Raw genomic sequence first — 13,915 nt, 5'->3', positions numbered from 1 at the left:
TCACTGCTTGTTGAATACCAGAAGTAGATGCAGTGCCATAATATCAGGCTCCAGTTTTGCAAGTTAATAAAAGGTGATAGAGATAATAAACTCTAAGAGCATTGGGCCTCTGCCAGTCATTTTCTACTGACTGGGCTGGTGACATTGGTAAAGTCGGTTAAGTAAGTCTCGGTTACTTCATTCGGCAAATGAGGACAACAGTGCCTCTTTACCCCGCGGTCTTAAACTGATGAATAAAAAAGAGGCTGTTTCTGTGAAAGTATGCTGGCTTTCAAAACTGTCGTTCAAATGTAAGGGCTCATCTGGATGAACCACGTAGCAAACTAATGTTGAAAGTCTTATAACTTATTTTAGATGAAACATCTTAGTAACTTCTAGGAGTAATGAATTGCCCATTCTGATGCAAAAGTTGTTTGAGCCACCCTGCACAATTAAAGCAACCCAATCCTGACTTTCAAACTTCAGCTTAATGGTTGTATAAACCTCTCACATCAAAGGAATATCTTTTCTCTTTTGGCACCACCAGTCTCTAACATATGGGAGTGAACAAAACTAGGTTTACAGTTGTGAGTATGCAAAACAGTTTATTCTTGTATAACTATATATTTATCAATTATTGTATTATTTACTTGTGTTATATCTCTTCTTATATTATTGTTATTTTGTATCCTTACTTATGATTTATCTTTTAGGTAATGATGGCTGGTAACTTAACCTAATTTTGACCACCCCTGTAATGTTCGGACATAGTACCACTTCATGAAGGTTCTTTAATGGCAATAGTTATTTTTTTTTAAATGATAATGGAAAGCAAAAGTATGGATTCTAAACTTAGACCCCCTGTATTGAAAATCCTTGATAAATCTACTTAATCCTTACAATCTTAGGATTCTTCTTCAGATACATGGATATAATAATAACAGAGCCTCTGCCACAGGATTGTTGCCAGAATTAAATTAAGTAACATTCTATCTGTCTGGCACATGGTAAACAGTAAAGAAATAATAATTCATTGATATTAATCTTGTTCTTAGATGCTAGGGATTGCATTGCTTTTACCACTGACTGTTGAATATGATGAACTCACAGATTAATAAGTAATGCAAAAGGATAGATCACATATAGTTCAACCAAGAAATAACGAAATCATCTCCACTGTTACCATATACCATCACAGTCATCTAATAAGTACCACAGGTCAGCCGTTGCATTGAAAAACAGGAGCCCCTGTTTTGCCTTGGAGTGACCCTCTGCAGCCGCAGCTCTTCCTCAGCCTGGCCAGTTAAGCATACAATTACATCTCTCTGTTTGCTCCTGTCCTTGTTCATGCTCACTAGGTACAAAGACAGGAGACTGGCCCAGCACAAGTCGGAAATAGAGTGTTTCACCCCCAAAGGGAGTATGGGGAATGGTGGGAGAGCAACAATGAGCAGGTAAGCAAACTGTGAGTGGCCTGAGGTGGTGTGAACTAAATGTATGCAAGCTAGAGGAACAGGTGGCTCCCTGGTCTGGGTCCTCCCTCAATTGTGCATCCCATACAGTGTGTCCAACCTGGGCCACCACTGGTTTTCTACGTGTGTTTGACTTGCAAAACCCATGCCATCTTCATGTGAAGTGATGGGAGCCTCCTGTTCTGGATGCTGCTGTTTCCCAGGGCTGTGTGCTTTGCATGTCTGAAGGCTTAGCTCACAGTCAGCTCTCCCATGGATTTTAACATCTTGGTAAATTGTTTCTGGAGTTTGCAAAGTAGAAGAGCTTGGAGGAAATTCACAGTTCAGAATTATCCAGTCACTTAAGAAAACAAATACAAAAGCCTAAGACTGGTTTTGAGAAAAGGACTACAACGGAGGGAAGATGCCAGCCCCTGATCCCAAACAAGCCTGGGAATTAATCTGACTTACTTTGAGCATAATGTCAAGTCATAGCTGAGGGCAAATGCCATGCCGAACTATTGAACTGTAGAGGCAAGAGGCTTTTTGTGAAACTGAAATCAGGAACGCTAGTCCTCCTCTAGCTACAGTAGCTTTGCATCTCCTTTACTTCTCTGTGTTTGGTGGTGAACACCCTCTGTTGCTGCGCTATGCATGTTCCTTCATACCAGGCACTCCCAACTGAGCTGTGCCCAGAAAGCTGGAGTATTTGAACTAGAAACATCAACTAAGCTGTGTTGCATGAACTTAATGTGCTTTATTGCATGGGACTGGGTTTAAAGAAAAGGGCTCTGGAGATAAAGACTTTCAAGATTGACATTAAACAGTTCCAGAACGCTGGAACACTGGAAAAGTCTAGAGGACGGGGAGTCACTCACCAGGAAGTAACTCTCCACCTCTATTTGTTGTGGCATTTCCTAATCCATCTGTGAGATGTGGAAGGGAAGCTCTTACAAATCATCCTGGATTAAAGGAAAGGGGAAGTGCAGGAAGTAGAGTATATACCTGTGCATTCATGTGCTGAGCGCACAGCTTAAGAGCCAATTGCACAGCAAGAACATAATCCTGTCGAATCCTGTTGAACTCTCACCCCAAATATTGTGTTTGCTTCCTCAGTAGGGGTTCCTTCTGGTTTTCAAAATAATGTCTAACTTTCTTAAAGGACCACTGCATTGCAAACTTCTGGGAGACCATTCACATTGCCGTATGTGAAAATGGTGCCTTTAATTGTGTAACATCCAGCCTGAGCGATCATTCATGGCAGTTCTGGTCAAGAGCTTGACCAACTTCATCCATGGCTCCCAGAGGCAAGGCAATGCGAGTGCGTGTGTAGGCACCTATGTGTGCACATTGGTGTATCTGATGGTGTTTTGCCTATGATCCCTTTCTACAACCATTTTTGGATCTGAGTGCATCTGGAAGATAAGCCTCAAGATGGTTTTGTGGGAGTAATGCAACAGACTGCTACTGAGCTTACTGGTTCCCTTCCATTCAGATATGACAAAATGTTATAATTCCTGTCTTTGAAAATCAGTCATATAGCACCGGAGTTGGCTGGACAAGGTGAAAATGACTGCATCAAATAAACACAGGGGCTCTGTCCAGAGTGACTGAATGATTTGAGGCAATTGTGTACGACAGGAGTTCCTAAACCTAACAAACTCAGCTGCCTGTCAAACATACTGTGGCAAAATCTTAGACAATATAACCTGGAAATCTGTAGCATTACATGTTTCCTAGGCCATTCTAATTTGAGCAGTCAATACTGATATTTTTTTAGAAATACCCCATTCATCTAAGAGATGACATGAAGCTCTTCACAGTGAACCTCAGGTCTCAGTCCTGCCATGCACTGTTCTTGGGAGTGTTTGGTCAATGCTCAGAACTCTCAGATCTGATCAGCCCCCAGTTAGATTTGCCCAAGGCTGCCTTGATTGAGAATGGACAAGAGACAGTGGGACACAGAGGGAAAGGGGACCCAGAGCACACAGAATAAACTTCCTTGGGTGAGGTCTAGATCTACACAGGTAGGCACTCAATGTGTCTGCACTGAGAATGGTCCAACTTTCTCTACAACATCAAGATACCATTTAGCTCTTGTTTCCCCAGTTGTTTGGATGAGGCCAAGGTAATGGCAAGGCTTATTACATGCATATGTCCTGGTGGGGCAGAGGGGTATTAAGCTTGCTGCCGGAAAGACGGTTCTGTTGGAGTGACAGCCTCGGCCCCTCAGGCAAGCATAATTAATTGGGGACAAATGATCTTCTTTTCCTGTTTTTTCCTCCTTCTCAATTTATTTATCATTAACTAAAAGCTGACAATGAGAGAGAAAGATTGCGTGGGAGAGGAAGGGCTCTAAGAGAGCTTTTCATTGGGGAAGACAAAAGGCCTGGAGACAAACAAAAGGAGAGGCCAAAATGTCTAAGGCCTTTGAATCCTTTTTTTCAACTTTATATTTGTTTATATAAACATACACACAATGACATTTATCGGGGAGAAAATAAGATTAAAATTAATATTAAGAAAAAATATATCACAGAAGAGACAACTGCAGTGTAAAGCATTTCTAATAGGTTAGAGTAGTTAACCCAATTTGCTCACTCTGGACTTGAATGGAAGGGCTGGGAGTCAGATAACTGCAAAGACTTTTACAGATACTTTAAGCAGCACGATATGGCCATGTCTCTTATCACTCCACCCAGTTGCTTTTCAGGGCCATAGTCATTATCATGTTCACTTTGCAAATAACTGGGCTGGTTCTGTGGCCATTACTAAACAACCAGTCCCAGGGAGGGACTAAGGAACCTTAAACCACCACAGAAAACCAGGAGGGTCACCCTGCATCTCATTTGCCGACGTGTCCTACAATGAAACTACAGAATGGACAGGACCCTATGAATTCATACTCGGGGGGTTCTTCATAGCCAAGTTGCCAGGCAGCAGAGGAGTTTCAAATGCTCATAGTCATAACTGGCCAGAACACTCTTATCTGTAACATTGGTAGGACCTTGGAGACCCTCCTCACTTCTCCCTCCTACCTCCACCATTATAATGTGGGCATTTGAAAAAGAATGATAACATTATATGCATCCATAACACTCTAGCTTCCTGAAATATTATGTTGCTGTTTTCCCTTTATGTGAGGTTGTTTTTTCCTTCTGTCAGAACATAGCATAACTTGCCATCTTTTCCTGTGTTCACAGTGGACAGTCTAAGTGTGTCTCAAGTCACAATCCTCCTGACTGCAGGAGAAGTGAGAGTCCTAAGCAGGGAGGTGCTCTATGAACTGGAAGTTCCCTAGACCATGTTACCCTGGGAGTTCAGACTGAGATGGTCCACCCTCGGGAATGGCTAAAACGTCAACAATGAGTGTTGTCATCTCCTTTCTCAGCAAGGGTGTTCTGATGGAGTCTGTGTGTGACGTGCTCATGTTGCACCCCATTAGAAGAGGCTCAGACATTCTGAGCCTCCCGATCTCTCTCTGGGAAAGCGCCCCCTTAGTCAAATGAAAGTGATAGATCTCCAGTCACCCACCAGTGCTAGAAGAGAGGAGGGTGGTACCAAATTATTTCTATTGTTGCTAGGTCATTATATCAGTTGTGTGAACTATTAAACCCCCATCAGCTGAGTAACTAATTTTCACCTAGTAGGAAAATTTATGTGTCAGAATAACTCCTCATTTAATATCATTTCTATAGCTCATGCTACTGCAAATAGAATTAAGAGTAATGGAAACTAAATGATAAACCTGAACTGAGTGTTCAGATAGGGCTACACACGCAATTACATAAAATTCAGAATCCATAGAAGATTCAGATCCTGCCTTTCGGAACAATAGAGGTCAATTCAATTCTCAGCAATACATTAGGACTACTCTTCATTCTTTCCCAAAGTCAATTTCAGATTAGTGTCTAACTTATATTTAGAGGTGATCTAAAGCAGATAATGAGAATTACTATAATTACTATACATTTGACACTGTAGTAGTCCCTTCGTGTATGATATGCATTCTCCCGAGAACATTATAAGCAGGGTGTTTTCCATTTCCATGGATCAGATCAGGAAAATGAAGATCAGGAACATTAAATAACTTGTACAGTAGAGTGGTTTAGTGAAAATTCTGAAATCAAGGAGACCTTAAAACCTAATACCAGCTGTAGCCAGAAATGTCACACGCCTTAGCTGAGATGCTTTAAGATCAAAAGGAGCCTTTGGCCTGAACAAATCATTTTTCAGCAACCATTGTAAAAATCCTGTGATATTCGCTTATTCTACAGCCCCCCAGGATTCATCTCTGTGACACTTAGGTCAATCGATAGAGAGCTTTGAAATTTATGATCAGGTTATTTTATGGACACAAACCTGGGTGTTGCCATTTCCCTGGAACTCCTCAAATGTGTGTCCTGTCACTTCTGTGCATCTCGGCAGTGAGAACAGACCTGATGTTGCACGGTGGCAAAGACTCTGGATTTAGGGTCAGATCTGAGGCACGGCTCTGCCTTTTATTTGACATGGACAACTTAGTTAACTTCTGTGAGCCTCAGTTTTTGTATCTATAGTACAAATAAATAATACCTGTCTGTACCAAGTGTTCAAGGTGATGGAATTTACTTCATTTCCCAAACACTCCCAGCCCACCTACTCCATACCAGGGGCCATAGCAAGCACAGGAGATGCATGTAGCCACTGCCTTCGGAGGGTTCTAGGTTAAGCACAGGAACAGATTTATAAATAACTAATTAAAAATAGCTCCCAATAAATGATAAATACTGTCAGACAACTGTTGTGAGAACAAATATAGTAAGATAAGGGAAAGCACCTTGGAGGTGTAAAGTTCTATTCAAATGGGAGCTATTACCTTCCCCATACTCTCCTCCCCTCTGCCATCCATCCCAGTACCATGTGTTATTCAAGGTTAAATGAAGCTGTTTTCCTCCAGAAAGCCTTCCTGGCTGTACCAGCCTACACACACAAAACAGGAGTGTCTTCTTTTGTTCTCTCTTTACTCAATTTTAATCCGGACTTCATACTGATTGCTGAGGGAAAAAAATCATTTCCTGTTTTGGGGGGGAAAAAACCCTCTCATCCTAGTTGAAGCACCTCAACTAAAGCCTAGAACTTAAATCTCATTTTGAGGGGTTTAGTTTTGAGATTTGAGTCCAGGTTACTGAATTATGGAACATAAGAAATAGCTTAATTTGAGAAAGGAAACTGCGATGACCGACAAAATGCCGATGGTTGGCAAGTGCCCCTGCGTCACATCCTTTGTTAGACACTTTCTCTTGATGAGGCCTTAGGGGTAGTAGCAACTGTGCTAGAACTATTAGGTACGTTAATAACTCGCCCAGAATATGTAACATTTTGAAAAGGCCTCCTGCTGGTGTTAAACCAAAGAGAAGTTAAAATAGGGCCCAGCTGTTCCCTTCGAACACGGGTTTTGGAATTTTCAGAGAAGGATGCAGCCACTGCTACCTCCCCAGCTCTTCAGAAGGGAGGAAAAGTTCACCTTACAGGGTTGTTGGAAACTTTCATGAGATTACGCACATGGACTCATCTTCTTTCCCATGCATGCAATACATATGTTAATTGGATTCTGTTCATCCATGTTATTTTAAGATTCCCCAGGCTTTATGTCTCATTAAGCTCCATTTTATATGCGTATCCTTTGAAAGTTCTTCCACAGTAAGCAATCTTTTCTCTGAATTCTTTCAATACCAACAAGAAAATTCTAATGGGCAAGAAGAAATGTCCTTCCTTTTACAATAGTTCTTGTATCAATAGTATACTCCTTTCCATCCTCATTTACTTTTGTCACAACTCTTAGCATCTTAAAACTGCATCCCTATGCTATGAAAACAAGCTCTTAAATCTACTCTGGACACCACTATTTGGCCCGTGTCAATCTTCTGGTTCCTCACTTCCTTAAAGACTAATGAACTTAACACATATTAATTAGGCCTTAGCAGTTTGGGGGCCAGGTGATGAGTAAAGTCAATGGGTAAAGTTGGGGTGAGGGTTAGAAGATTATGTCATGGTTCCTACATCCAATATATTTTTGTTAAGCTCAGGGAAGAAGATCAAATACATAAAATATTAAATAAAAGTGTAGAATTCTCACAGTGGAAGAATAACAGAAAAGAAGCCATGGGTATTTCTTTATGTAATATTCATTCATTTACCGATCAAGCACGTAGATTGCATATGTATCTAAGACTTAGATCATCTCTCCGATGTAATACGTTAGACTGCCAGTGTGCTCAGATACAAGTAAGAAGCCCCAGGTGAAAAAGGTGAAAGGATCAAGAAAAAAAGAAAAAAAACACCCTCATACACACAGACAACAGTATGGTGATCACCAGAGGGAAAGGGGGGGGGGAGGTAGAAGATGGTAAAGGAGGGATAAATAGTAGTGGGAGGAGACTTGACCTGGGGTGGTGAACACACAATACAATATGCAAAAACCTATATAACTTTATTAACCAATGTCACTCTAATAAATTCCATAAAAAATAAAGAAATTAACATTTGAGTACAGAAACCTAATAGCTAACCAGAGACAAGAACTCAAATAAACCAAATAAGGCTTAACTGTTTCTATTTGTAATCCGAAATGACCTAGCTGGGTTGCTGGGGCTTGGGCCAGGACCCCTTCTTTCTTTAATATATGTTTGCTACCAGCTGGAAAAAAGGAAAAAAAAAGCCCAAAGTTAATTACTGAGTTATTAAAAAAAAGAAAAAGAAAAAAAAATCCATATAGGTCAGGAGTGGCCAGAAAGCATGTTTGTAGTGGAAAAGACATCCAAACTCTCTTCCAATGCCTTAACTTCTTACTTCATCCCACACAGTCAAACTGTACTACTGCTTATCTTTGGAAAATTCCTTGTCGATTCCTGAACTTCTGTCATTGCTATTCTTCCTGGAGGTCAAAGCCAAGCACTCTTTCTGTACTTGGCCATAATCTTCTAATTATTCAAGACTTAGATACAATCCGTCTGCTATGGGCCCACAGCATTCGCTGGCCAGCACTCTCCTCCTGCTGGAAATGGTTTCTTCCTTTTGTGAAGTCTTGAATTTCTTGTGAGCTTCACCCTCTAGAAACTCAGTGAAGTCATTCCTTGTTCTCATGCTCCACCATTCCTCACTTCCCTCATCCTTAGCACCCTACCACCCATCCATCTACTTTATTTCAAGGCCTGAAGGAGGAAAAAGAGCCTCTTCCTATCAAACTACTCTGAGTAACTCATATTGTTAGCCTTCTTCTGTATGTATCTTCTCTCTTGAATTCAACTTTACCCTCTTTGACAGTGGTCTCTTATTTCAAAAATTCTCAGTTACAATATCAATCAGCATTGCTGAATACAATCATTGGCCAAAGGTATCATATATCTTCTGCTACCAATATTAGTTGAAGGTTATGTTTGCAATTATTTTTCATTAACTGACATTCCAAGTAAGTCAAAGAGAAAATGAGAGAGTTAGAACTATCAGGGTAGGAATTAAGTGTGCTACATATAGGACAATTGTCTTTTATTGGATAACAGCATGAAAAAAAAGGCTGAAAATTGCCACATAATATTAATTTATGTGGTTGTCAGCTTCCTGTGCCTTCATCATCAAGGCATCTATTCATTACCCTTGACAAATATAGGTGCTCAGTCATCCTGTGCCTCTGAGTTAACAACCAAAGAGAGATATATAGGGTGCTTTCTTCAAAGTGCAAAGTATATGATTAAGTAGTACATCGACATAGGATAATAGTGAATATAAATCAAATGACTAACGTTCCTCCTTAAAAACACGTATCACCACCAGGTAGCACCTGAGACTTCTCTTCCATGGAATAAGGAGAGCTCACTTCAAAGAGCAAATATAGACAGTGTTCTGTAGTGGAAAATGGAATTGGAAACTATGATATGGTTTTAGTCCTACTGTGCCATTTTCTGTGTAACCTTGGGCGAATAATCTGATCTCACTGAGCTTCAGTATTCTCGTATTTGAGAGGGGGGTAAAGATGTTGATCCCTTCTGCCTTCAAGGAGCAGAACGATCCTGAAAGTGCTTTGTGAGGCACTACGCAAGTACAAGGTTCTATTGCTTTGTCATTGTGTCTGTACTAGGCAATTTAGTCCTTGACTTCCTTGTCACCTACTGCAGTTTTCCTCTATACATACATCTCTAATGCATATGTCATCATGGCCATTTAATTTGTTTTTGGCAAGCAGATAGCTATTTACATCCATTTATGCTGTTAACTGGGAAATTTATAAAACTGATTCTGTCATATTCTTATATATTATGGTGTATTTCTCAGTGTAATTGTTGAAATCAAGATATCAGCGTTTAAACAAAGCTCAGAAAGAAGTTTCCCACCTAATTTAGAATCTCTGAATACCAACAATTTCAAATTCCTCAGTATCTTTTAAAAACTCTATTTCCATGTTTTGTAATTCAAAGCAAATTACTGAAAGGAAAATATATTGATAAAAAGTTTGACAAATGAGCTGAAAATGGAACTGCAATTGCAAATTTTCTGCTTATAATATTCTTAATTCATGAAATTCTCTTACTGACCTAGTATTTTCTGATGTCATTCCAAAGACATATTTGCTAATAAACAAGTTTTTTTTTTAAAAAAACAATACTTTTTGTATTAGAAAACTCAAAATCATACTATGCCTCTCTCCTTCCTACCCTTCAGTCCAAAATCACAAACAAGAGAGGTTTGGTAATTAAGATAGCTTTTCCATAAAAAATTGTTAATTTTCAGAGGACATATGTGAGTATTCTGATGCCCTGAAACTGTGTAACTTATGAAGATACTAATAAGCTGTGTAACAAAAGAGAGAGTAAGGGCTTAGGTATTTTTTTTCTATTCAATGAAATACTCTGAGAATTTTAATTGTTTATATGCTATCAATAAACCCCCAAACAAGTTCTGGTGGAGGGGAAGCACACAGATTATTCAAAAGCTATTTAAAATGAATGCAAAAACTCTAAATTCTATAGACATTTTTGATAGTCAGACTCTCTGTATTAACATTTGCTTCCTGATGATGGTGTGGTGTGCCCTGGCAGAATGCTCTAATTTCTGCAGGTTTTGGCAGATGAACAGAGAAATGGGAAAGGTCATTGAGCTGACATTCAGAGATGGCTTGAAATGAATAAATTACTTGTGCCCCACATAGAAAAGAAGACAGAATATATTTGTGAAAATAAATATATAAGATATTGGCAGACCCAAAATGTAAACAAAAAATAAACAAACAATAAACCTGGCCCTCCAATAACATTGAAATGCTGCTTTATTTATTTATCATTTTTAAGAAACAAAGAACAAACTCTTATGTATTACAAAACCATAGATTTATTACATAGTATTATATTTGGCAACACAGTTAATTGGTGCCTGGAAAGAGCAAGAAGGTTTTTCAGTGTTTGTTTTTGTTGTTGCTTTGGCCACTCTGTCCTCCTTCCCAGATGAAGGGAGCTATTCATTCTGTCTCTCCTCCATTCCTCTTTCTTCCTCCTTGGATTCTAATGCCCAAAATACTCAGCAGGTAAGGTGAAGTACTCCAGACAGAAAAGGAAAAGTTGCCTTTTCTTTTTCTTACCTCAGGCCCCTAGGACAAATGTATAATCCTGATGCTTTAAAAAAATTTACCAGCCTAAGTAATAATAAATAACATTGTACGGCTGAGTGGAAGGTTTGATGGTGATAAATAACCCCTTGCAGAGGTGCTTTACTTAATAAAATGCCATCATGTGTATTATTACCCTTAGGGTCCTCCCCAAAAATGTAAGGTCAGCAGGGGAGGTTTATTTTTCCTTCTCCTTCCCTTTCTCTCTCTCTCTCTGTCTCTCTTTAACCAATAAGCAGAGAGGCTTAAGTATGTTAAGTGATTTGCCCAGTGTCACTCAGGGCCAGATCTTGGACCCACATTCTGGGTCCCCTGCCCAAACTGTCCCAGTAAGCTATCACCACTGAGAAGTTTCACTAAAACAGATATATATGAATTACAAAAGAGGAATAAATACCTCCTTTGCGCTTTTCATGGTAGATATCAACATCTATGTTTTCATATTTAGTTAATGAAATCTTTTATCTGTATACACTGAGTACTATTCAGTACAGTGAGTTACATAAAAAAATTGACCCATAGGACAAAAAGAATTTAATTAATATTGAATTACATTTAAAGCTTATTCTAACAGAAAAACAATTCAGTATGAATTTCTTTTCAATGAAATGCATCTATCCACTCAACCTACTGTTATAGGCAAAGCACTGGGAACTATGGATATCAACGGACAACAAAGAACCCTGTGGATGTGCCTTCGTAGCACTCCATTCAGCAATGAGATGCATGTACAGCAAAGAGTTATTAAGCACCTAGTGCAGGGACGATGAGAACCCAACTTAGTTAGGGGTAGGGTCAGTAACGTACCCCTCAAGGAAAGACCATTAAGGTAAAATCAATTTTTTTTTTTAAAAAGAGCCAAAGCAAGAAGGAAGGAAAAGGCAGAGAGAACAGAAAAACAAGGAAATGAAAGAGCATTCCAGGACAAAGTAAAATGCGGGATTTAGTGGTGTAGGTGATATCACCTAAGTGTGAGAAAAGAAGCCACAGATCAAACCCTATGGAACTCCAATTTTTGTTACACTTGGTCAGGTTAAGGAGAAAAACCAGAAATATATGATAGCTTTACCACATATTTTTACCTTGTACTGACTTCTCTGTTTCTCAAACGAGAGTTGAAAATGAAACTGAGTACACTGTATTTATTTTCTGAAATGCAGTATTTTATTTCCTGAAATGTAGTACTCAGGAATGCAAAAACTAATCCATAGATACCTTCTCCTTACCAGACTCCCTTGCACCTACACCCTCACAACAATCTTCATCCAATGACATACTATTTTCCACCAAGGCTTAAAGAGATTATTGTTTTCCAAGCCTACAGGGTGGCTGACCCAGATTTAGAGCCCAGATTTTATGATCCTTTGTCCATTACACTTTCTGGGACAACACGAACTGCCCTGTTAGCTTGAGAATCCTATTCATCCACCCAGATGCTTATTAAGATCCACCTCTGTGCCAGTGAATGGGAGAGATAAGGTCCCTGTCTTCATGGGAACTCTATTCTACTAATAAACAGATTAATGTCATAAGTTGTTTTTCTTTCCTTAGAATTTCCGCTTACTTTATAGAAGTAAAACTCTTTTATTATCTGAAGTGACAGATTTGGACTCAATTTCTCTGGTGTCTCCTGTGTCCATTTTCCTTGTTATTTTGAGTGTCTGGTGCTCTCTCTCCCACCTGACCATGGGCACTGTGAGCAAAGGTCTGGCGGGAAAGAGATCAGTATTTTGTGCAGATTGGTTGGCTGGTATAGTTTTCTTCTCATACAGTCAGCCAAAGGTCTTCCAATCTACTATCGTGTCTTTAGGCATGGCTACGTGATAGAAAAGGCTGTCACTGTTAACACCCAAAGTTATATGCCATCAAAATCTTTCTGTGTTGGGAACAAGAACTTCCCTAGGGTAAAACTTGGAGAATAAATCCAGTTATGCTTCTCTTCTCTAGCCCATGCTTTGTATTAAAATGGCCTCAGAGACCTAAAGGACTAATTGTCCCCCTTGACCTGCTTGTTTTTCATCCTGCTGGTAGCAGAGAAAGGGGTTTGCTGGCAACCATCCAACCAATCAAATCCCATAAATAATCTGGCCCATTTATTCTGTGTCATGTTCCAGGAGTTAGTGGGCAGCTGGGAAGAAGAAAAGTAATGCACTAAAAACATAAAAAGTGGCAGGTCAGGTTAATGCAAAATGTAAAAGCAAACTATGAACCTTTCCTAGAAACAAAAGATAAGAAGTAGGCAGTTCCCTTTCTGCTACGGAGGCTGCATGACAACCTGGAAACCTGGAAATAATCTATCAATCCTTTGCAGAAAGAGAAGTGTGGGTGGGGGATAATATCTCACATTCCAGAATTCTGAAGGACACCAGGGTGCAATGCACTGGGTAGGTTAAATGGAATGAACGTTCAAGGGAAGGAGCAGAGGAAGGAAGACCACAAAGTGCAAAGGGATAGATGAAGAAATTGGAAGCAGTGTGGGAAAGAGGCAGGATGCATATTGTTACAGGGGCTGCAGAAACCATGGTCTGTTATCAACAGGGTCTGTGTCTCAGGCAGAGTGGATCTGGCAGTTACTTGGGCAGGGCGGGCTCCAGAGAGAATTCAATCCGCTGACTGACAAAGGTAGGTCAGACTTCTAGCTTGGCCTCCAGGAGGCCAAGGGAGCAATGGGAACCCGGAGAGAAAGAATAGTTTCCCATTTGAGTTTCTCAGTTCGTGAAACATCTGCTGCAGAATCTCTTTGGAGAGCAGGGTGCAGAGTACTTGTAAAACACATAGATTCTTAGAACCCAATCCAAGCAATCAGAATCCCCTGGGATGCTGCCTAGGATGTTTGACAAATGCCCTC

At 39.9% G+C, this 13,915-nt stretch overlaps 1 protein-coding gene across 2 annotated transcripts in view; it reads left to right on the top strand.

Moving 5' to 3' along the window:
- Positions 1-13,915, top strand: part of GRM5 (glutamate metabotropic receptor 5) — a 440,621-nt gene that overhangs the window by 420,698 nt on the left and 6,008 nt on the right. The window contains exon 9 of one of the 2 annotated variants that reach the window (XM_024572722.2): positions 1,338-1,433. The exons of the other annotated variant lie outside the window; for it this stretch is intronic. Within the exon in view, the coding sequence (XP_024428490.2) occupies positions 1,338-1,433 (96 nt within the window). The remainder of the gene's footprint in view (positions 1-1,337; positions 1,434-13,915) is intronic. 2 annotated transcript variants of the gene reach the window in all.

This window comes from Desmodus rotundus, chromosome 5 (genome assembly GCF_022682495.2).
Source record: "Desmodus rotundus isolate HL8 chromosome 5, HLdesRot8A.1, whole genome shotgun sequence".
Taxonomy (NCBI): domain Eukaryota; kingdom Metazoa; phylum Chordata; class Mammalia; order Chiroptera; family Phyllostomidae; genus Desmodus; species Desmodus rotundus.
The sequence above is the reverse complement of the archived record's forward strand: the minus strand, read 5'-3'. Positions and strand labels throughout refer to the sequence as shown.